Source organism: Podarcis erhardii (genome assembly GCF_964252035.2).
Source record: "Podarcis erhardii genome assembly, chromosome: 3".
Classification (NCBI taxonomy): Eukaryota; Metazoa; Chordata; class Lepidosauria; order Squamata; family Lacertidae; genus Podarcis; species Podarcis erhardii.
Window position 1 is genome coordinate 120,734,247 of NC_138507.1, and position 25,481 is coordinate 120,759,727.

The following is a 25,481-nucleotide window of genomic DNA, read 5'->3' on the forward strand; positions in this document are numbered from 1 at the left end:
GGGAACCGCCAGAAGGCCCTCGGCGCTGGACCTCTGTGTCCGGGCAGAACGATGGGGGTGGAGACGCTCCTTCAGGTATACTGGGCCGAGGCCGTTTAGGGCTTTAAAGGTCCCCACCAACACTTTGAATTGTGCTCGGAAACAAGTATGGCTCTTGGTTCTTTATCTTGAAACTGGACCAACTCCTTCATGGAGAGCCAGCCTAGTGGTTCCCTCTAGAAGTTCAGGACTGCAATTCTCATCAGCCCCAACCAGCGAAGCTGTATGATGCAGGGACTGAGAGGAGCTGGACTCCAAAATACCCAGACAGCACCAGATTGGCCAAGGCAGGAAATTTCATCCTAAGGTATTCCACGCTCCTATACTGAGCTCTGCCTCTCTTGCTTGCCACAGGAGGAGGAAATCCCGATATTGTTGTTGTTGTTTAGTCGTGTCTGACTCTTTGTGACCCCCTGGACCAGAGCACGCCTGGCACTCCTGTCTTCCACTGCCTCCCACAGTTTGGTCAAACTCATGCTGGTAGCTTCGAGAACACTGTCCAACCAACTCGTCCCCTGTCCCTTCTCCTTGTGCCCTCCATCTTTCCCAACATCAGGGTCTTTTCCAGGGAGTCTTCTCTTCTCATGAGGTGGTCAAAGTATTGGAGCCTCAGCTTCAAGATCTGTCCTTCCAGTGAGCACTCAGGGCTGATTTCCTTCAGAATGGAGAGGTTTGATCTTCCTGCAGTCCATGGGACTCTCAAGAGTCTCCTCCAGCACCAGAATTCAAAAGCATAAATCCTTTGGCGATCAGCCTTCATTATGGTCCAGCTCTCACTTCCATACATCATTACTGGGAAAACCATAGCTTTAACTATACAGGCCTTTGTCGGCAAGGTGATGTCTCTGCTTTTTAAGATGCTGTCTAAATTTGTCATTGCAATCCCGATATTAATTGATTGTAATTCCAGGGTGGTCTTGCAGATGAATAAGTCTTACCCAGCCTTCTCACATTCCCCTTCTTTGTGTCCCCGCTTCAGGAAGGCCTGATGCTGTCGATTTTGCCCAGGCACGTAGCTGACGAGATGCTCAAGGATATGAAGAAGGATGCCAGCCAGAAGGAGATGCAGCAGTTTAACACCATGTACATGTACCGCCATGAGAATGTCAGGTAAGGAGGGGGACTTCCTTTTGCAGGGAGTTCCACATGCGAGGTGCCACTACCGAGAAGGCCCTGCCTGGTGCCGAGGCAGGTTTTGCTTCTCAAGGAGACACAGAGGGGAGCCCTTTGCCCAGAGCTCAGCAAACGAAGGAGGCACAAGATTTGCAGCTGGGGAACTGAGATTAAAGGCTCACCCAAACTTTAGTTTGTGCCGTGCTTTCCAGGTGCACACCCACACTTTAAAGCTCTGTGTCTGAGTAGGTTTGCCTGCCCACCCCCCCGGATCATTCCCCAGGAAAAGCGCCTCCAAAAAGAGGGCTTACATTGCAAGAAATATTGAAATATCTGATACAGATAGGTAGCCGTGTTGGTCTGCCATGGTCAAAACAAAATAAAAAAATTCCTTCCAGTAGCACCTTAAAGACCAACTGAGTTAGTTCTAGGTATGAGCTTTCGTGTGCATGCACACTCACACGAAAGCTCATACCTAGAACTAACTCAGTTGGTCTTTAAGGTGCTACTGGAAGGAATTTTTTTATTTTGTTTTGAAATATCTGAAATATTGTTGGTGCTGTACATAAATAAAACGAGTAGTCTCACAATTTAGAAGCGTTGAGACAAAGAGGAGAGGGGGCTTGGAAGGGAAGTGAGGAAATTTCACGCAAGCTGGGTGAGATGTAAAATAGTAAAATAGTAAGATGAGATACAGGCAGACCAGAAGTTGGCACCTGTCCGTCTTGCGAGACATCTGTAGAGACTGATGTGAGAGAGCCATGTTTTGTTGCAGCCGGGGTAAATGAAGGTGTCCAGTGGTGCTACTGCAGACATACTATGACATTTTTTCTCTCAGTGCTCCTCCCAGTGGTCTTTCCTCCTCTGGTCACTGCTACGGACACACGACCTGACTGCTTGTCTCCAGGCATTGCGGTCATCTGCAAGGGATTCCCACAGGCAGACCAGTAAGCAAAATATCACCAAAGCCAACATGAGATCTGAATAAAGGTTTCAGTAATAATAATAATAATAATCATAATCATCATAATATATTTTTTGTTTATACCCCACCCTTCCCAGTTCAAAAAACGGGCTCCGGGCGGCTAACAACAAATTTAAAACACTTAATTGTAAAAGCAGCATAAAATGCAGTATAAAAACATGAATAACAATAAAATTCAAAATTCAGAATTCAATTTAGGGGAAATCCATCTAATAAACATTAGATAATCACAAGGGCTAGCTGGTTAAGTTAGTCCTATTTGGACCAGTGAGGAGACCAGGGGAGAATTAGCTGTGGGGTCTCAGAGCGGGTGATCTTCCTAAAAGGGGAGGGGGAGGGAAGAGAAGGGAAATAAAAGATCAGGCTGAATTTAAATTAAAAGCCAGGCGGAATAGCTCTGACGTACAGGCCCGGCGGAAGGAGGTTAAATCCTGAAGGGCCCTCGTCTCATGGGACAGAGCGTTCCACCAGGTTGGAGCCATCACTGAGAAGGCCCTGGCCCTGGTGGAGGATAGTCTGACTTCCTTAGGGCCCGGGACCTCTAAACGATGGTTATTCATGGACCTTAAGGTGCTCTGCAGGGCATACCAGGAGAGGCGGTCCCGTAAATAGTAGAATCACCAGGCCGAAAAAGTCAATTTTTGGAGGAATCTAGTTGGCCCCCGACTTTGTACAGGAGCTTCTTGCTACAGCAGCTATTCGCGTGACCTGCCAACCTAATCTCCTTTGGTCCTTTTATTTCACAGCATCCTCTTTGCGGACATCGTGGGTTTCACGCAGCTCTCGTCCTCCTGCAGCGCCCAGGAATTGGTGAAGCTTCTGAACGAGCTCTTCGCTCGTTTCGACAAATTAGCAGCGGTAAGTTTCCACGGCCGACCGTACGTTCCTTCAGGATTTGTCCTCTAGGATGCTGGCCGGACTGGTTTGAGTTGGGGATGGTGTGTCATGGGAACAGTCCATAGCTGTCTGTCAGCATCGCCCTTGAGCCAGTGTCACCAACTGGACTCATGCACTTCAACCCCGACTGGGCTAGGCAAACTGGGCAGCACTTCCAGAGACCACCTTTTACACAGGAACAGGTCAAAGTGCTGTGGACTCACAGCCTGGAGATGTGAGCACCGGATTCACTTCCACAATATAGTCGTCGCACAGCAGAGTATAGCAGAGTCTGGCAGTGTATAAACGACTCGGAGAGCAGCTCTGTAGAATATCTTCTTTTATTCTATAACTATAACTATAATACAAAACTATATACAGAGCTAAATAGGTCTAAGCATAAATGAATGCTGCACTGAGTGTCTGCAGCTGCTCTTAGCAGCAACCTTATCTCTACACACGATCTCTAACACTCAGTCTCTCTCTCTTTCCGACACACTGACTGACTGACTGACTGACTTGGTGCTGGAGCTGAATAAGTAGAAAGCAGAACACTGCTCCTCCTCTCTGGAGAATCAGCAGACTCGTCAGGAGATTCTTGGATATGGGAGGGGTGAAATCTCCTCACTGTCAACTTACAGATTTGAAAATAAGAGACCAGCAGCCTTGAAAATAAGGGACCAGAAGCCAAAATAAGGGATTTTAGTCAACCAGTTAAAAGGGACCAGATAATTTTGGAGAGCAGCACCGGTTTTTAGCCAGAGTTTGCTGCTCAAGACACCAGCCGATGAAACACTGCAATTAAAGAACTACAAGCAGCAACCACTTTTCACGCAAAACGAAGTCCAATCTACGAAGATGCTGCTGCAGTTCTGTATCTTTTCTCTCGTGCTCCATCTGCAGCTCTCAATTCCATCAGGCAGGGCGGGAGGAGGGGGGGGGAATAGCGCCCGAAGTAAACCCGCAGATCAGACCATCTATGCTAGTCTACCACTACAAATCTATGGGAGAAGCGCTTGCGGTCCTTCCTCCGCTTTCCCCCTCTACGGTTAGCCCTTGGAACACCTGCCCGCGCTTCCGCTTCCTCCTCCTCTTCTCTCTGAACTGCTTTCTCTATGGTTGCCCTCGCTCTCCTCTCAAGGCTCCTCAGCAATTCATAGGCCGCGGCAGGCTGCCCATCTCATCCGGGTCCTTTGGCGGCGCAGCCGCAGTACGGCCTAGCGGGAGCGGCGGTGACAGGCAGAGGGGAGGCCCCAGGCAGAGATGCTCAGTTCAGCGGCCGCGAGGAGGATGGTGGCGGAAGGGCCCGAGGCTCCCACCAGTCCCGGCAGGGAGGGGCTCCCAGGGGCCAAGGCTGATGAGAGGGGGCCAGAGGGGGCCGGGCTGGGCAGCCAAGCAACACAGTTGGAGCCTCCCTCCTCCCTGGCCGACAGAGAGGGAGGGAGAGGAGCTGCTTCCTTTGAAACCCGGGAAATTTAAGGGACATCCATCAATAAGGGACAGCAGCGGGACATGGTGCTGGGATAAGGGACTGTCCCTCCAAATAAGGGACGCTTGACAGCTATGCACAATTGCCCAAGCAGCGCTGAGTTCTGCCACCTTGTTTTCTTGGCCTTGTGGGCGTTCTCAGAAAAGCGCTCCAGAACATGAGATCAACAGCGCTCAGGGACCGAGAGACTCATCTCCTGGTAAACTGATACCTTTATATAGCTGCGTTTCCTGGAATATCAGAATATAAAACCTATTTACGAAGCCCAGGGACACATTATCCTCTGTTCTAATTCAGCCTCGATCAGGCTTTAGCCACTCTCTTCAGGAACAAGAGATTTCAACAAGAGATTAAGAAGAGTTTCCTGAGAGGGCGGCGGGGTGGGGTGGGGTGGTGGATTTGCTTTTCATCAGTGGAACACAACTGCCTTGGAAATTGGGGTATGTATGTGTGTGTTTTGCCTTGATTAGAGAGTTTTAAGAAGAGGCTGGATGGCCACCAATCAGGGACGCTGAGTTTCCAGCGTTGGCAGAGGGCTGGATTGGATGACCTTTGGGAGACCCCTAACTCTGTGCTTGCAAAAAGCTGGGCACTGCTCTGGAGCACAGGGGAAGCTAGTGTGGCAGAGTCGAAGCATAAGATGAGCATGGCTGTTGGATCAGGCCAGGGCTGGATGTAGGGTAGTGAAGATAATGGGGCCCTTTATATGTCCATCTGTCCTTTGTCAACAACAAATTGTCGCTCTTTTTTGTGTTGAATATATGCAATACGGTAATTTATGGACCTAATAGGTATCTAAAGCCATTTGCACATGTTGCCCTACAACCAGTCCATGCAGAATGTAGGCACCCTATGTATAGAAATGAGCAAACCAGTGATATTTTAGGGAGCAGCTAGCACTGCTTACATCAAAGGAGCCTACACAACACAAAACACTGTTGCTGTAGCTAGGTTTTATTTTATTTGTTTTTTATCTTACATTTTGGAAATGTACATCCAGGGTTTTTTTTCGCCGCTTCTGCGCATGTGTGTGACGTCATTTTGAGCCTTTGCGCATGCGCAGATGGTGAAACCCGGAAGTAACGCGCTCCGTTACTGCGTGGAGCGCAACTCGAACACGCTCAACTCGAAGCGTATTCAACCCAAGGTATGACTGTACAGTGGATGCTTGGGTTGCGAACGTGATCCGTGCGGGATGCACGTTCGCAACCCGCAGCGGCGTGTCTGCGCATGCGTGGGTTGCGATTCGGCACTTCTGCGCATGCGCAAAGCGAAATTTGGGGCTTCTGCACATGCGCGATCGCCAAAACCCGGAAGTAACCCGTTCCGGTACTTCCAGGTTTCGGCGCGTCCGTAACCTGAAAAAACACAACCTGAAGCGTCTGTGACCCGAGGTATGACTGTATGTAAATCTGGGACTGGATCAGGCCAAAGGCCCATCCAGTCGAGACTCCTTTCTCACTGTCTCCAACCAGGTGCCCCCATGAGAAGCCCATATGCAGGACCTGGGAGAGACAGCGCCCTCCCCGTTTGTGATTCCTCCCAGTAACTACTGGTATTCACACTGGTTCTGATGGCGGAGGGAGAACACTGGACATGGTCCTGAGGACAATAGGTTTCAAATCCCTGCTCAGTCACCTTTAGCCAGTTGCTCCCAGTATAAATTACCTCCCAGGGTTCACCCTGGAACTGGCAGGCTATGCACAACCCTAGAAAATACATATTTTTTCTCCATTAAGAAACAGACAAATAAATGTATAAACCTCAGTATTTTTTTGTTTCTAAGAATTCACAGGCGATGCTGGGTGCTCTCTGCGAGTCTGCTGTATATTTTGCAAACTAGTTCATTTATTCGCTATGCGTTTCGACACCTCTTAAGATATCATAACCAAATGTTGCTTTTATTTAGCTACGTATATATTTCTTGCTCTTCATTCTAAGGTCCCACTGCTGGTTACAGCATCAGAAGCAATATTAAAGCAACTTAAAACAACTTGCAACCATAGAAATATGGTTCCTGGGACCAAGGGGGCATGTGTTTGTCTATATTTGGATACAGTTGGCTGCCATCTTGAATCAAGATGGTGGACTGAACTTTGAACAGCACTGATGTTTTGGTTTTTTTAGGATCCCCAAGCAGGGCTGGGGAGGAGCCTGCTGGTCTTACAATAAAGAAGGGTTGAATTATTATGACCTGTTATAATGCCAGCTGTTTAAAATCCACGTTTTTGTGGCAGAGAAGAATAATCCAACAATAAACACTGGAGCAAAACTCCTCCTTTGTCTGCCTGGGAGCAGTTCTATGGATGATCATTTGAATCCTCTTTAAACTCACGTGATAATCCTTTTATACTACCAATATCTGCTTGGGAAATTGCTTCTTTTTTTAATTACTCTTGCAAATTTTCATGGTTACCGTCCTCTGTTATTTAATTAAGGCCTTGTTCCATTGGGAAATAAACAGAGGTGGTTTGGTAACATTTGTGAATGCAACTCGGAGAAGAGAAACAGCTTCTCTTTAACTAAACAGAGCATAGCTGTCAACTTACAGATTTGAAAATAAGGGACCAGCAGCCTCGAAAATAAGGGATCAGCAGCCAAAATAAGGGATTTTCCAAGCACAGGTATGTTCAACTTCTGAGCCCCTCCGAGCCAAAGGCAGAAAGCGGCTGATTTGATCTGCACAAAATTATTTGGCGGGACAGTCCCTTATCCCAGCGCCGTGTCCTGCTGCTGTCCCTTATTGATGATGTCCCTTAAATTTCCCGGGTTTCAAAGGAAGCAGCTCCTCTCCCTCCCTCCCTCCCTGCCGGCCAGGGAGGAGGGAGGCTCCAGCTGTGTTGCTTGGCTGCGTTGCTCACCCAATAAGGAGTCTAAGAACGACTGGGGGGTGGAGTTGCATGCCTTGTGTTGATCAAATCAGCCGCTTTGCCAGGGGACTCGTCTTTGCTCTGCGCTTCCCAGCAGAGAGGTGACGGTGGTTTTCCTTGCTGCATCCCCTTTGCCGGGTTGCTGCGCTGTGGGAACCAGTGCTTGAGGCTTCGTTTGGCTGCTGGCTGGGCTTTCTGCCTTTGGCTTGGAGGGGCTCAGAAGGTGAACATACCTGTGCTTGGAAAATCCCTTATTTTGGCTGCTGATCCCTTATTTTCGAGGCTGCTGGTGCCTTATTTTCAAATCTGTAAGTTGACAGCTATGTGTCCTTCCACAGTAGGGACATAGGTTTCCGGGCGGGAGTTGATCACGGTGAGGGTTTGCCAAGTGTGCCTTCCTCTTAGCACGTTTCTCCCTTGCGTCCTGAATTCGAGTGTCTTCAAAGCCCATGACACCTTTAAACCTCTTTTGTTGACCACCAGCATTACGCTTTCCATGCGGCAGATTTCTACATTATGTCCTGGCAACCCTCCACTGTTGGAATTACTTCCTTTTCTTTCCCTTTTCCCTTTCCTGCTCTTCCAGAAATACCACCAGCTGCGTATCAAGATCCTTGGAGATTGCTACTACTGCATCTGTGGTCTGCCTGATTACCGTGAGGACCACGCCGTCTGTTCTATCCTGATGGGCCTTGCTATGGTGGACGCGATTTCGTAAGCGTTCCTATTAATACATTTATTTATCTGGTTTTCAAATTAACATTTTACAGTCACAAACATACATCATAAAAACAAGATCCCGAAGAATCCCCTGGACTTCTCTCCTCCCCTTTGTGGGTCCTATTATTAATCATTTCCTCCTGCATCTTTTATAATCTTTCACGTCTCCGTTATATCCAAAGTTCATCATTAAACTACAAGCGTTATTCAAATCCTACTAACGATTTTAACTGTTTACAATGGTTTTTAAGGTAAATTGTGAATTTTCCCCGTTCCTATTTAAAATTCTGGTCTTCCTGATTTCTGATTCTTCCGGTCATTTTTGCCATTTTGGCATAATCCTTCAACTATTTTGTAAGCAATTCCTGCCTGCTGTTCCAGTATTTTTGTGGCTCTTAACTCTTGCCATTTTTCATCCACAGCTTCCTTCCTTTCTCTGGAAGGAGTGTTGGTATTTCACGAGTGGGATCCGGAGGCATGCTGGAATGTTAGGCTGGCTCAATCAAAGCACATTTGAAGGCTCTATCACACCATCCCAACAAATCCACTTCTTTCTTTTCTTTTAATAAGCTTTTTTACTGTTTGGAAAGTGGTGGCTAAGTGCAGGAAAAAGTGTGGGATGAACGCAGGAGTGGTGGGAAGACGTCTGACATTCCACCCCATAAGGTGGAATGCAAGATGAACACATGTTATGTTGTTATGTTATGTTTATTTATATGCCGTCTTCCAGCCCAAAGGGCTCCCAAGGTGGATCTCAGGAATAAACACACAAATGCAATAATGATGCAAATGATACACGTTCAAAACATTCCAAGAGTAGTTTTTAAAAACCACACACATCCTTGTTCCTGCCAGAAAGGCAAAGGACATTCCCTGCAAAAGTGTTGAGAAGGCAAGGATACTTAAGCAACATCTTTGTCTTATAAGCCCTCAATGCTTCCAGCAGACCCTGACCTACAGACATTTGTTTATCCCCATAACCACATCAGCATGAATGCTCAATAAAGACCAGGTGTAATCTGTTAGAATTCCTGCTCCATGATTGCAGTCATGGGACTTTGGTCTTTCACATGACGGTGTATGTTTTGACTCCACAGAGTGGGAAGTGATGGAGACAGGATGTTTGTGTTACTGTGTTCCGTGAAGTGGGACTATTGTCCTTTTTCTCTTTGCTGTCTGATGCTAGAGAGAGAGGGAGCCATGTTGCAGTGCTCCATGTGTGTTTATATGTAAATAAAGTAGATTACCCCAAATGCTGAGTTGTTAAGCAAACTGCGAAGACTCTGCGGATCCCTAAGTGTGCTGATGTCTGTTGGCATCGGTCGCTTTGATGTCCGGGCAGGAGAAAGTGTTTGAAGCTCCCGAATGATCGACCAAGAGGGAGAGAACATGCCAGTCGGGCATGTGTCTCTGCCAGGGTCCTACTCGAGTGTAGGACGAGCTCCTGACAAAGCCTCTGCCTAAGCTTTGCGAAAGCTCAGTAAACAGGTCATGGACCTGCAATAGCTCAGCCGGTAGAGCATGAGACTAGATGACCCTATGTGGGAATGTTGAAGGTGGTAGGAGAGGATAGATTGTTTATTAATATCTTTCCTAACTTGCACTAGCAAGTTTCTTCACTTAGCAGAGTGCATTCCCCTTCTTACGCAGCAGAAAGCTGGTTGCAAACTCGTGTGAGTTTCTTAAGACAATAAGCAATTCAGTCTGTCTGGTCCAGATTGAGCTATGTTCTAATCTTCCTGGTAAGACCCCTTTTGAATCCTCCTAAAAGAATAAAGACACCACAGTCCTATTCATAAGTAACAAAAAGTAGTTTTACTCGCAATCAGGCAGAGCACAGTGTGATCTCTGAAGGCAGACTTCCTTCCTTCCACAAAGATCCATTGGTGAGATGGTTCTCCTGGGACACTTTTCCTGCTCTTTCCTGAAATCTGTGGGATCAGAGATTTGCAGCTTCCTCTGGTGTGTACGGATCTCCCAGGGGCTTGGACTTGCCTGTAATATTTCTCTGATGGGTTAGGATCTTTGGGCCACCTCCCTGCCCTTCCCTGCCTTCCTTGAACTAAGCAAGTATTCTTCCTTCCCTGACTCAAGCCAGGATTCTAGCACCTTGTGGTTCTTCTCCTAAAGAGAGGGCCCAAATGCAACTCTCCAGGGCTCTCTACGTGGCCCTTGGGACAATCACCAGCCCCTCTCCCCAGGCCACACACTGCCCCTTGCTCACCTGGAGGGAGCAGAGAAAGGGATGTGTGAATGTAAGAGTAGAAACTAGCCTCCTAAGGGGGAAAAATGGCATTTGTCGCTCCACCCACTTTTGTCTCTCGCTCCAGACATTGGCACGTGGCTCCCACAAAGTTTGTCCAGAAGGGAATGCTGCCCCCAGGCCAAAATGGTTCCTCTTATTAACGCCTGGCTGCTTCTGAGCTGTGAGCTTTTATATGAGCTGGAGACCTTTCTCGACAGATCTTCTTTCCAGCCACAGAGTTTACCACTAAACAATCTCCCTCTCCCGCTAATTATTCCTCCTCATTTTTCTAAAACAAAACTTGGTCTCAGGGACGGAAAGCTCTTAATGTTTATGGAAAATTACCAGGGGATAGCAGTGAAAGCTGGCTTAGTAGCTCGTTTATAGAAACAAGGGACAGTCGTTTAAATTCCAGGCGTGCAAGAAGGGAGAGAGGAGTGGTGGGCTGCTCAGCTCTGTTTTTTGGAAACTCAGATCTGATGTTTGGTGGCAACATCTCACACCCCTTGTCCAGAATCTAATAGAGATGTCTTCTTAAGGACACAGTATAAACCTGCTAGATCGGTCATTGGCCCATCGAGTCCAGCATCCTATTCTCACAGTGGCAACTCTCTTCCCTCATGCGGTTTCCAGCAACTGAGTTTCAGAAGCCTTGCTTCCTCCAGCTGTGGAGGTACAGCAGAGCCCTCCTGGCTAGGAGCCATCGATAGCCCTTTCCTCCTCCATGGATTTGTGGCCATCCCTGCCTCTTGGGGGAATGAGTGAGATGTGCCTCTTCAGGCCTGCTGCGCAAGTTTCCAAACTTTTGGCTCAAAGTCATTTTTTAAAAGTCAAACACAAGGGTTGTGTGTTTTTCCTATTAAGCGCAATGATTCTTCTTCTAATCATCATTATCTCTCTCTCTTTCTCTATCATCTATCTATCTGTCTAATCACTCTCTCATCTATATCTATCTATCTATCTATCTATCTATCTATCTATCTATCATCTATCTATCTATCTATCTTATCTCTATCTCTCTACCATCTTTCTTTCTTTCTTTCTTTCTTTCTTTCTTTCTTTCTTTCTTTCTTTCTTTCTTTCTTTCTCTCTCTCTCTCTCTCTCTTTCTTTCTTTCTTTCTTTCTTTCTTTCTCTCTTTCTTTCTTTTTCTATCTTTCTATCATCTATCTATCATTTCTATCTACCTACCTACCTACTTAAGTATCTATCATCTATCATCTGTAATAATATATAATAATAATTTATTATTTATACCCCGCCCATCTGGCTGAGCTTCCCCAGCCACTCTGGGCGGCTTCCAACAAAATATTAAAATACTGTAATACAGAGACTTCCGGAGGCGGCGCGAACGGTAATGGCGGTCCTCTTCCACTAGTGAGGAGGAAGCTCCGCGGAAAAGGGTCGTCCGCTACGGCGAAGCGGAGACCCACTTTGGAAACCCACAGGCAGCAAGAGCCTGTGGTCTTGAGACTCGGTGGGCGCCAGAAGCGACCCCCAAAGCGCTGAAGGAACCCCGTAAGGGGCTCCGGAATGTGGAGGGGGTAGCGGCGCTGTGAGTCGTTTCGCAATCCGCGGAGTGAAGCCGCGCTGCTGCTGCCAGTGAGCGCTGACCTCTCTTCCTGGAAACTTTTGATTCGGAAAAGCAACAACCCGTGAGTAAAGAAGGACTTTATAAAATTTGAGACTAAAAATTACTGAATTTGGCTGAAAGCGGAGCGACGTAATACAGGAAGTCCGTCTTCCGCTGTCACTGAACTTCAAAGCAAAGAGCTGGAGGAGTGGAGGCAAAGAAAGAACTTTTAACTTAACTGATCTGAGCACCCACTGAACTTTCTTTTAAGTAAAATAAGGACTTTAAGCACTTGATTTCTTGCTTCCTATTTGCATTGTGATACCTTTCTTCTGTTGGAAGTACAATTTGAGTAAGAAACCCAGGGGCTGGAGCTGCCTGAGTAACTGAGCAGTCAGTTTGCAGATTTGGCTACTGTGAATTGAAATTTGCAACAATCTGAGGGAGTTTGGACTTGCTACTTTGAAGCATCATTTGAAACACCAGTATGCACTGTTTGAAACAATGTGGCTGCTAACACTAACTCTGCTTAAAACCTGTTATTGAAGGTTCCTGGACATTAAACTTGATTTTAACAATTTTACCAGAATTGATTTCTTCCCTAAAGACATTTTAAGCTCCCCCTAGAGGATTTGGGATTTACAGCAGTGACATTATTTTACTTTCCTTTTCCTGGCCTCCTGTTTGACTGTTACCATCTGGGCTGCTGCTTTCTCATGGGAACAACTCAGCTTGACCTTGACTTTTGGAATGAGTGGCGCAAGAAAGAGGGGAAGAACTAGACAAACAACTTTAACAACTTTAACCTCAGCCTCACAGACACGCAGATCATCTGTACCTACTTTGCCTTCAGAGGAAGAAGCTGCTTCTCTGCCACACGCAGGGGAGGGAGAAACTGAGCAATCACAATTGGAAGATATGGCCTCAGGAGCAACTGCTTCTATTTTAGAAAAAAAATATGAAAAATTTGAATCTCTGGATAAGAGAGTGGAATCTCTGGATAAGAAAGCTGATGAGCAAACAGCTAAGATTGATCAAAACACAGAATGTCTAAATAGATTAACTGGACAAGTATCACAGAACGTGCAAGCAGTTGGACAACTGACGGAGGCCACAGTAGAAAATCGGAAATTGGCTGAGGATACTAGCCAAAGACTTGGAAATTTAGAACAAGAGGTAAGACCACTCTGCAAACAAGTAGGTGAACACCAGACCTATCTTTCTATGATAGAACTGCGGAATCGGGAGAGTAACCTAAGGATAAGGTTGATACCAGAAGCGGAAGAAGGCAACTTAGCTGAGTTTTTGACTAAAGAATTTTCCAAGTTTTGGAACTTAGAGGAAAAGGACTTTAAAATTGTATCAGCTTTCAGGCTTGGAAGACTTGCAAAGAAAGAGAAGCCCAGAGACTGCTTGATAACATTGAGATCAAAGGAGGAAAGGGATAAGATTTTGGGCCTACACTACGATAAGTCACTGGACATTTTGGACAGAAGAATTGAAATTTACAAGGACATTCCTAAACAACTGTTGGACCTTAGATCTGCCTATTTTGAATTGGTCAGATTGCTGAGGAGCAACTCAATCATCTTTAGGTGGGAATTTCCTCAAGGACTATCCTTTACCTTCAGAGGGAAGAAGGTCAAAATTAGAACATTGGAAGATAGAGATAAATTTCTGACTGCATACGGAGAGGACCTTCAAAAAGGAATTGATTTACCCTCTGGGCCTGGAGCACCGGCGGTACCTGCACCCTTGGAACCTGAAGACCCAGCGAATAAGATACCACCCCCAGGAAAATAACCAGATTTATTCAGGATGTCTCTGCAACTCTTGAGCTGGAATATAAATGGCTGTAACATCCCGGAAAAAAGGAGGAAAATATTTTACATATTAAAAAAAGAACAATTGGACATTATTTGCTTACAAGAAACACATGTGACTAGGCTCCATAGAAAAGTGCTAATAAACAAAAGACTTGGCCAGGAATTTATATCTTCGGACAGAGTAAAGAAGAGAGGTGTGGTGATATATGCAAAAGAGAGCCTGTCACCTAAATTTTTATTTAAAGATGAACATGGAAGAATCTTGGCAATTGAGATACAGCATCAAGGAGAGAAGCTTTTGATACTAGGAATTTATGCACCAAACGAGGGGAAATCAGAATTTTATAAGAAGCTGCATGAGACTATGCTGGACTATCTGGATTACAACAACATCATTATGATGGGAGATATGAATGGGGTCGTATCAACTAACATGGATAAGTCACAAAGCCAAAATGTTACAAAAGACGGCAGACTACCAAAGACCTTTTTTGAAATGACAGACAATATGGATTTGATTGACATTTGGAGAACAAAGAACCCCTTGGGAAGAGAGGGAACATTTTTCTCTGAAGCCCAGCTGACTTGGACAAGAATCGACCAAATATGGATATCTAGAGGTCTGGCACCCAAGGCCAGAAAGGTGGAAATCTGCCCAAAGACCTGCTCCGACCATAATGCAGTAAAGATGGATATGACACTACTACCAACTGGCTCCTTTAGATGGAAGATGAATGACAATTTGTTTAGAGATCAGGAGATTATTAAGAAGGCCCAAAAAGCTTTGAAAGACTACTTTGAGATAAATATGAACACTACGGTGGAAAAAAAAATCATCTGGGACGCAAGCAAGGCTGTGATGAGGGGTTTTTTGATACAACAGAATGCTGTAAAGAAAAGGACACAAAATGAGAGGAAAGATAAGATCTTGGAGAAAATTAAAGAATTAGAGAAGAAGTTAAGATTAAACCCGAAGTCACAGCCGACTCTGAGAGAAATTAAACTTTATCAAGCACAATACTCTAAATTGATAAACCAGGAAATAGAGTGGAAGATTAAATTAATGAAACAAAAAACTTTTGAATCGGCAAATAAATGTGGAAAACTGCTAGCTTGGCAGCTGAAGAGGAGACAAAAACTAAATACAGTTACAAATTTAGAGATTGAAGGAAGAAATATTCAGAACCCTGTGGATATTAGAAAGTGTTTCCAGAGATACTTCAAAAAATTATATACTCAAGGGCCGCAAGATGAGGTTGAGATTAAACAATTTTTGGAAAAAAAATGGACTACCAAAATTGTCACAAGAAAATAGATCAATCCTGAATTGTAAAATAACACGACAAGAGATTGAACAAGCCATTCAGAACATGCAATTGGGCAAATCTCCAGGGCCAGATGGGCTGACCTCCAAGTATTATAAGACATTAAAAGACTATTTGATACAACCACTGACGGAGGTTAGCAATGAAATTATGGAGGGGAAGAGGGCGCCGGAATCGTGGAAGGAAGCTTTTATCACATTGATACCAAAATCGGAAGCTGAAAAGACACAAGAACTATCGTCCCATCTCTCTTTTAAATGTGGATTACAAAATATTTGCAGACATTTTGGCAAGTAGACTTAAAAAAGTTTTAAATTAAGTAATTCACAAGGACCAGGCAGGCTTTCTCTCAGGTAGACACTTGTTTGCTAATACAAGGAACATTATTGACATCTTGGAACTTCTGCAAACAGATATAAATACAAAAGCAGTGTTAATTTTTATAGATGCAGAGAAGGCCTTTGACAATATCTCCTGGAAATTTATGAAGGGAAATTTAAAAGAAATGGGAGTGGGACGGGGTTTTGAGAATGGGATTGACGCAATATATTCAGAACAAAAGGCTAAACTGATAGTTAACAATGTGGTTACAGAAGAGTTTAAAATCGAAAAAGGAACACGACAAGGCTGCCCTATTTCCCCTTTGCTATTTATTTCGGTTCTGGAGGTGCTCTTGAATGTGATTAGAGGGGACCGGTTGGTGGAAGGAATTCAGGTCGGAGCGAAACAATATAAACTTAAAGCTTTTGCAGATGACCTAGTTTTGACCCTGCAGGAGCCAGAATCTAGTACGAAAAGAGTACTACAACTGATTCAAGACTTTGGTCAGGTGGCGGGATTTAAATTAAACAAACAGAAAACCAAGGTATTGGAAAAAAATTTGACAGATACAGAGTCAGAACGGTTTCAGAGAGAGACAGAATTAAATGTGGTTAAAAAAGTAAAGTACCTAGGGGTAAACATAACAGCAAAAAATCTGAGTCTATTTAAGGACAACTATGAAAAATGTTGGTCAGAAATTAAGAGAGACTTAGACAGTTGGACAAAATTGAAACTTTCTTTGTTAGGCCGAATTGCTGCTATTAAGATGAATGTATTGCCAAAAATGTTGTTTTTGTTCCAAACACTACAGATTGTGGACAAGACGGAGTGCTTCCGGAAGTGGCAGAGAGACATCTCTAAATTCGTCTGGCAGGGCAAAAAGCCCAGAATTAAGTTTAAGATATTAACTGATGCGAAAGAAAGAGGGGGCTTTGCCCTGCCAGACCTAAAGTTGTACTATGAGGCCGCAGCTTTCTGCTGGCTAAAAGACTGGCTACTTCTCGAAGACACTGACGTACTGGATCTGGAAGGTTTTAACAATGCTTTTGGTTGGCATGCATACTTATGGTATGACAAGTTTAAGATCAATAAGGCCTTTAAGAACCATATTGTCAGAAAAGCAGTGTTTAATGTCTGGACAAAATATAAAGACTTATTGGAAAACAAAACTCCAAGGTGGCTATCACCTCTGGAAGCTAAGGCCCGAAAAAGACCCAATATGGAGACCAAATGGCCAAAATATTGGGAAATATTAGAAAAAGATGGAGACAATTGGAAATTGCAGAGTTTGGAGAAAATGAAAGATAAAGTGCGAGACTGGTTACATTACGCTCAGATTAAAGAAGTTTTTAAAAATGACAAAAAGTTAGGGTTCCAGGTGGAGAAATTGAAATTGGAAACTGAACTGTTAGAACCTAAGACTAAGGTACTATCAAGAATGTATAACTTGCTGTTAAAATGGAATACACAAGATGAAATGGTTAAATCGGCTATGATAAAGTGGGCACAGGACATTGGGTATAATATCATGTTTGAGGACTGGGAAAGGTTGTGGACCACTGGGTTGAACTTCACTGCATGTAATGCTTTGAAGGAAAATGTAATGAAAATGATATATAGATGGTACATGACCCCAGTTAAACTTGCCAAAATATACCATTTGTCTGATAACAAATGCTGGAAATGTAAAGGAAATGAAGGAACATTCTTTCACCTCTGGTGGACCTGTCCTAAAGTGAAGGCCTTTTGGGAAATGATATATAATGAGCTGAAAAAGGTATTTAAGTATACCTTCCCTAAGAAACCAGAGGCCTTCCTTCTGGGTATTGTCGGCCAGAGGGTGATAAAGAAGGACAGAACTTTTTTCCTGTATGCAACAACGGCAGCAAGGATACTCATCGCTAAGCATTGGAAAACTCAAGATCTACCCACACTGGAAGAATGGCAGATGCAACTGATAGACTATATGGAACTAGCTGAGATGACCGGCAGAATCCGAGACCTGGGAGAGGAGAGGGTTGAAGAAGACTGGAAGAAATTTAAGATTTACTTACAAAAATACTGTAATTTGGTTGAATGTTAAGAAGGATGCTAGATCATAAACAACTGTGCACCACTAAATTAGATGGAATCAGGATGATAAATGAGATCGAGGGAAATATAAACTTTTTGGAGAATTATTGGATTATATTTAAATGAACGGGACATAAGAATGTAAACAAGACGATAAATTGCTGGTAAAAATTTATAACGATGTATGTGGGAGCGGGAGACGTGAGGGAGTCCAAAGAAGCCTTGAAACTATGTTATGATACATGTTATATTGTTTATTATTTTTGCACTTGTATTTGAAAACCTTAATAAACATTTTTTAAAAAATAAAATAAAAAAATAAAATACTGTAATACATCAAACATTAAAAGCTTCCCTAAACAGGGCTGCCTTCAGATGTCTTCTAAAAGTCTGGTAATTGTTCTTCTCTTTGACATTTGGTGGGAGGGCATTCCACAGGGCGGGTGCCACTACTGAGAAGGCCCTCTGCCTGCTTCCCTGTAACTTGGCTTCTCGCAGTGAGGGAACCGCCAGAAGGCCCTTGGAGCTGGACCTCAGTGTCTGGGTAGAACGATCTATCTATCATCTATCTATCTATCTATCTATCTATCTATCTATCTATCTATCTATCTGTATATCTGTTTATATCCCTATCAGCTGCCCTTCACCCTAATGTCCCAGAGCAGGTTGCAGCATTATAACCATATTAACCAAGACAACAAGAACACACCAACAGCATACAAATCAGTATGGCTAACTTGATCCAACAGCCAACCTACCTCCCGCAACACACACGTAAACAAGCCTCACTGCAGTCAGCTGAAGGCAACTAACCATGCCCTGGGGCCCCCAACCTCTCTCACTGAAAGCTAATAAATGAAAAGGAAGAGAGCCTATTCCATGTGATGCTGACACACAAACCTTGCACATACACTATGGAAAAGAGGGCAAGTTTGCCACCCCCTTCTCTTCTCCCTATACCTTATATTGTATACAACATTTAAAGTGTCATATTGAATAGAACTGTACAAAGGACTTCATGATCTGAAAAGAGAGACAAAGTGTGTTGTTGTTGTTGTTAATGATTATTATTTGAATTTATATACTGTCCTATACCCGGAGGTCTCAGGGCAGATCACATAACAAAACCAAAATATGAAACCACAAAATATACAATCAAAATAAAAACAACCCCCCACCAATAAACCCCCCACATTTTAAAAGGGTATAGGATAGGGGATTTTGGTAACCTAAGAAAATCTTTAATAAAAAGCATATTGACAACAATTTAAAGCAACTTGCCTTTGAAACTTTTAAAAGTGTACAGGCGAAGCAGCCAAAGGAATGATAAACAGATAATAATAAATTATAAATTTTATTTATATCCCGCCCTCCCCAGCCGAAGCCGGGCTCAGGGCAGCTAACAACAATAAAATAATACAACATGCTCGGTGGTTGTCTGTGAGCTGCTGGGGGCAGATTTTTGTTTCTCAAGAACTGAATTATGTGTTCGTTGTCGTCATGGGCTCCTTCCTCCCCAGGTACGTCCGAGAGAAGACCAAAACAGACGTGGACATGCGCGTGGGGGTCCACAGCGGCACCGTCCTGGGCGGGGTCCTCGGCCAGAAGCGCTGGCAGTACGATGTGTGGTCCACAGACGTGACGGTGGCAAATAAGATGGAGGCCGGCGGCATCCCAGGGTGAGAGCCTTCTGGGGCGATGTCCTGTGTCTATGATGGGAACCATTCCAGCATCTTAGGCTTGCTAAGACTGAATCAAATAAGTGCTGGAGATGCAATGAGGTTGAGGGGTATGTTCTTTCATATGCGGTGGACTTGTAAAAGGGTAAAAGAGTATTGGGAGACAATTCATAATGAATTGAAAAAAAATGTTTAAAAGCACTTTTCCAAAAAACAACAACGACCAGAGTCCTAATTCAGACGGAAATCCCCAAGTGTCTGAAAAGGTTATTTATGTATGCCACTACTGCGGCCCGTGTTTTGCTAGCCCAAAAATGGAAAACGAGCAAAGTCCCAACCAAAGAAGAATGGCAACTTAAACTGATGGAATATGCTCAGCTTGTGGACCTAACATATAGAAGAAGAGAACAAGAAGAATATGTGTTTAAAAAAGATCGGAAAATGTTTATTAAATATATGGGGGGAAATTGTGTATATTTTAAAAAGTTGACAGCATTAAGAAAATTCAACAGTGTAGATAAGTTTTGATGGATGTAATAATGGAATACTAAATGGTTTAAAGGTAAAGGTAGAGGACCACTGGACGTTAAATCTAGTCCAAGGTGACTCTGGGGTTGTGGCGCTCATCTCACTTTACTGACCGAGGGAGCTGGCGTTTGTCCGCAGAAAGTTTTTCTGGGTCATGTGGCCAGCAGGACTAAGCCACTTCTGGCGAACCAGAGCAGTGCACGGAAACGCCATTTGCCTTCCCGCCAGAGCGGTACCTATTTATTTACTTGCACTGGTGTAATATATATGGAAATCATTCCAGCAGGTGAGAAAGAAGAGAGGACAAAAGAAATAGGAAATACAGAGAGAATCGTGTTTCATTTCATTAACAGCCATTGTGGTCTAGTGGGTTGGACAGCGAACCCCCCCCCCCCCCAGGTTTAAACTCCCAGCTATGACATCCACTGGGTGACCTTGGGCCAGTCATCTTAACCTACCTCAAAAACTTGTTGCAAGCAGACTATTTTTTTTTGGGGGGGGGGCTTTTTTTGGGGACAACTATAGCCAAATGAAAGCTATAGTTCTCATTTACCTGCTGCAACCACCCCACAAAGCTAAAAGCACAGAGTCGGAAGGATTACCGTATTTTTCGCTCTATAAGACCACACCAGACCACAAAACGCACCTAGTTTTTGGAGGAGGAAAACAAGAAAAAAAATATTCTGAAGCCAGAACAACAACTGTGCAGTGAAAGCAGCAATCCCTCTTGCTGTTCTGGCTTCTGGGATAGCTGCGCAGCCTTCATTCGCTCCATAAGACGCACACAACATTTCCCCTTACTTTTTAGGAGGGAAAAAGTGAGTCTTATAGAGCAAAAAATACGGTAATCTGCAGGATATTAAGCATTTTACTGGTTCAGGTATTTAGCAGGAAGACCAGACCTCTCACCACATTCCGCCTGCACAGGAGAATGAGTTGTAGCGAGGAGGATTTGAATAATAGGCAAGGGAAGGAGAATAATTTGTTGTAAAATAAGTTGTAATACAATAGAAAATAAACGGCAGTTACGGCGGCAGGTCAAGGAAGACAACAGGAACATCGTGGACTTAAGGAGGGGAAGTCAAAATGTAAGAAATTATTCACTGAAAGTGAATTGAATAATTTAATAAGTTTTGTGTCAAAAGCTAATAAAATATATTTTTTCAAAAAGAAGGCAAGGCGAGGAGGAGAACTCAACATACAGATACACGGGTTTTGTTTTTGTTTTTTCAAATGTTTTTTAATTAAATTTTGCAAATTTTAAAACAAACATATCATCAAACATAAAAAGAAAACATCCAAAGAAAAAACAAACAAACAAACAAACATCCTAACTATAGAAATTCCGCTTTTGTTAACATTGTTAGATGACTTCCTCGACTCCCCCTGGGTGAGTTTCCATATAAATCATTGCAGCAGTTTTCCAAAACTAATTTTACATAAAATTTACTTAGTCCAATTAACATCTTTCTTTCTTTTCATTTTAACTTTTATCCATAGTATTCTACAACATCACATATTTAAATCCTAGGTCGATTTGATACTCGCAAGTAATTCTATTTAAGTTATCTTAACATATTTAGATAAATAGTCTTTAAATTTCTTCCATTCCTCTTGATACTACTCCTCCTTCTGGTCGCGGACTCTTCCGGTCAGGTCAGCTAGCTCTGAAAAGTCCATCATCTTCATCTGCCATTCCTCCACTGTTGGTACTTCTTGTGATTTCCAATTTTTGGCCAGCAAAATTCTAGCAGCAGTTGTGGCATACAAAAACAATCTAACATCTGTTTTGGGCAATTCCAAACCTATTATTCCAAGAAGAAAGGCCTCTGGTTTCTTAATAAATGTATATTTCAACATTTTTTTTCAATTTATTATAAATCTTTTCCCAGAAGTCTTTCACCTTGGGACAAGTCCACCACATATGGTAAAAAGTACCTTCTTTTTCTTTACATTTCCAACATAGACTATCACTCTTATGAAAAATCTTTGCTAGTTTTACAGGGGTTAAGTACCATCTATACATCATTTTCAGATACATGGGGTTGTTTTTTTTACCGCTTCCCCATTATAACGTTTTTTTCGCTCTATAAGATGCACCAGACCACAAGATCATAGAATCATAGAATCATAGAGTTGGAAGAGACCACAAGGGCCATCGAGTCCAACCCCCTGCACCTAAGATGCACCTAGTTTTTGGAGGAGGAAAACAAGAAAAAAAATATTCTGAATCTCAGAAGCCAGAACAGCAAGAGGGATCACTGTGCAGTGAAAGCAGCAATCCCTCTTGCTGTTCTGGCTTCTGGGATAGCTGCGCAGCCTGCATTCGCTCCATAAGATGCACACACATTTCCCCCTCCTTTTAGGAGGGAAAAAGTGAGTCTTATAGAGCAAAAAATATGGTATGTGGAACGTGTTGTTTTGCACGTTGATCTTCCGTGCTGGCTCTAGAACAGGGGTGAAGAACTGTGTTTCTCTGGACTACAACTCCTATCATCTATGACCATTGGCCATGCTGGCAGGGGCTGATGGGATCTGGAGTGCAGCAACCTCTGGAGGCCTCTGGCTCCCCAGCTCTTGCGCTGGGGCTGTTTACTCAGCCATGTTTTCCCCCTCCCTCCTTGCAGTTGCTATGAAGCACAAATAAATGTGTGCTCGTAAGCTGTCAGAAATTGTTGCTTCGGGGCAAGGATCAGGCCAAAGAGTGAAACGCAGCCAGCCGAGAAGCAAAAAGGAGCTAATGAATGTTCATTATTCCGAGAGGGTCAATGGCGAGGGCTTTTGGTGCATCTGCTTTGGAGGCAAAGGGGCTTGGCTATTAATAGCGCTATCTGGGCTTTATTTAGAAATTGCAGTACCACCCCCACAGCCCTGAAATGCTAAAGGACTGGCCAGCTGTGGCTTCTGTGAAGGCTGGATTTGGGGAGTTCTGCTGCAGCATCACTGCTTGACAGCTAAAAAGTAAAATGATGGAGCTGAGCATGGGAGCTGGTTAGATTACGTCCCCCTCCTCTCCTTTTGTTAACCTACGTGGCACTGTTTCAGAGCTGGAGACTGTGTGCCATCCAGGTGTTTATCCTATTCAATTCCTTTACGTATTAACAATGAACTGTGTCCAGTTCTGGGCACCACAATTTAAGGAGGATATCGACAAGCTGGAAAGTTGGGCAGACAAGGGCAGCTGAGATCATAATAATACAGTGGTACCTTGGGTTACATGCACTACAGGTTACATATGCTTCAGGTTACAGACTCCGCTAACCCAGAAATAGTACCCCGGCTTAAGAACTTTGCTTCAGGATGAGAACAGAAATCGTTCTCTGGAGGTGCAGCGGCAGTGGGAGGCCCCATTAGCTAAAGTGGTGCTTCAGGTTAAGAACAGTTTCAGGTTAAGAATGGACCTCTGGAACGAATTAAGTACTTAACCCGAGGTACCACTCTAATAATAATAAATTTTATTTATACCCCGCCCTCCCCAGCCAGAGCAGGGCTCAGGGCGGCTAACACCGGTAAAATCACAGTAAAAACATAATAGGGGGGAAAAAAACAATTTAAAATACAGGTTAGAATGCAATTTAAAATGCAACCTCATTTTAAAAGTAGCCCATAGATCAAAACCATAAGGGGAGGGAAACAGAAGTGTCAGACTGAGTCCAAACCAAAGGCCAGGCGGAACAGCTCTGTCTTGCAGGCCCTGCGGAAAGATGTCAAGTCCCACAGGGCCCTGGTCTCTTGTGACAGAACGTTCCACCTAGTCGGGGCCAGTACTGAAAAGGCCCCGGCCCTAGTTGAGACCAATCTAACCACCTTGTGACTTGGGACCTCCAAAGTGTTGTTATTTGTGGACCTTAAGGTCCTCTGCAGGGCATACCAGGAGAAGGGTCTGGAAAGCAAGCTTTATGAGGAACGGTTGAGGGAATCGGGGATGTTTAGCCTGGAAAAGAGGAGACTTGAGAGGAGATTGGAGAGCCATCTTCAAATATCTTAAGGACTGTCACATGGTAGAGGGAGTAAACTGCTCCGGAGGGTCGGACCCAAACCAATGGATTCAAGTTACAATAAAAGAGAGCCCAACTAAACGTCAGGAAGAACTTTCTGGTGGTAAGAGCTGTTTGACAACCGACAATAGGTTGGGTGGCCATCTGTCATGGATGCTTTAGTTGAGATTCCTTCATTGCAAGGGGTTAGACTAGATGACTCTGGGGGTCCCTTCCAACTCTACAGTTCTGTGATTCTTTGAATTTTTGTATACCACAATTTCATTAAAAAACAGGCAGACATCAAAGCAGTTTATGACTGTAATACAACTCCTATCAGCACAAGCCACCCATGGCCAAGGGATGATGGGATTTGTAGTCCAACGACATCTAGAGTACCACAGAGGTTCCCCAGCCCCGCTCTGGCTTTTCCTGCAGTTCCCCCCTTCCGTTATCTCTGACCTCTGTCCTTGGCAATGACTGCCTTGCTTTTGATGTGGCCCTTACAGGCGTGTGCACATTTCTCAGAGCACCATGGACTGCCTGAAGGGGGAGTTTGAGGTGGAGCCGGGAGACGGCGGGGCCCGCTGCGAATACCTGAAGGAGAAGGGGATCGTCACCTACCTCATAGTGGTGACCAACAAGCCGCTCAAGAATGGGATCAACGGTGTGGTGAGTGTTCTTGGCCCATAGGGACAGATGTCCCATTTGCCCAACGTTAGGGCTGGCACCGCATGGATCCTGCGGAGGCAAAGGAAGTTTGGCTTTGCAGTGCTCTGGGGTCCGGCCTTCCGGTTCCTTTTTTTAAAAATATATATATACATTTTTATTGATTTTTTAACATATCAGTTCCAACAGTCATACAACATATCTTCTCATCTTATACAATGTTTTTTTTTTATAATGATATTTATTAAGTTTTCCAACATAAGAAAAATTACAAAAATAGAAAAAAAGACAAAGAATACACAAAATACAAAATACAAAATAGAAATAACAAAGAAAAATCAAAAAGAGTTAAAACTAAATCCCTCTTTCTGTTATCTTACCACTCATTTGCTTATTTTCTTGACTTCCTCACACCTCCCTTTTTTGTATTCTATTTGATAATTGGTTCAGCAAATCCATACCCTCTTAATTTATCCTTAATTTCTTATCTTCCATATTATAAACTTCAATTTTTCGTCTAAAATCAATCCATTTTTACATATTTCTTTGCCTTATTGCTAAAACCTCTTCATTTCATTTCAACATCATTAACATTCAATAATTTTATAGTGTTTCTGTAAATAGTCTTTAAATTTCTTCCAATCTTCTTCCACCGACTTATACAATGTTTTAGACTTCCGTCAACACCTCTGATGATTTTCCGTTCTTTATCACTTATTCTGCATGTCTTAATTTCTATATTGCATTTAATTGTCCTTAACTAATAATTCTTTTCACAGTCTTTCTTGTAATAGTTCAGATAATCCACTTTACAAAACTTCTTGCAATCCTACAAGCGTAATCTGTTCATCACAATTACTTTTCAGATAGTTCATATATTTACTCCAGTCCTCTAAGAATCTCTGATCCCGGCCTTCCGGTTCCTACGTTGCAGTAGACTGGGGAGTAGCCAATGTGGTGCCCGCCATCTCTTGCCGGACTCCCATCAGCCCCAGCCAGCATGGCCAAGGGTAGTGGTCTGATAAAACCTGGAGAGCACCATGTTGGCAAACCCTGCCCAGAACACCGAGAAAGCTGAGATTTCTCCATTGCAGCGGGTTGGACTAGATGACCCTTGGCTCCCCCTTTCAGCTCTACGATCCATTGCAAAGCAAGGGTGATGGAAGATCAGCCT

The 25,481-nt window shown here is 43.8% G+C and overlaps 1 protein-coding gene and 1 long non-coding RNA gene across 2 annotated transcripts in view; one reads left to right on the forward strand and one right to left on the reverse strand.

The window, feature by feature from the left end:
• The window catches only part of ADCY3 (adenylate cyclase 3), a 108,628-nt gene that overhangs the window by 56,683 nt on the left and 26,464 nt on the right, over nt 1-25,481 (forward strand). Inside the window, exons 4-8 of the mRNA XM_081854554.1 lie at nt 1,019-1,149; nt 2,884-2,995; nt 7,959-8,086; nt 18,975-19,133; nt 24,148-24,310. Of these exons, the coding sequence (XP_081710680.1) occupies nt 1,019-1,149; nt 2,884-2,995; nt 7,959-8,086; nt 18,975-19,133; nt 24,148-24,310 (693 nt within the window). The remainder of the gene's footprint in view (nt 1-1,018; nt 1,150-2,883; nt 2,996-7,958; nt 8,087-18,974; nt 19,134-24,147; nt 24,311-25,481) is intronic.
• Nucleotides 1-25,481, reverse strand: part of LOC309338155 — a 309,599-nt gene that overhangs the window by 13,479 nt on the left and 270,639 nt on the right. The window lies entirely within an intron of this gene.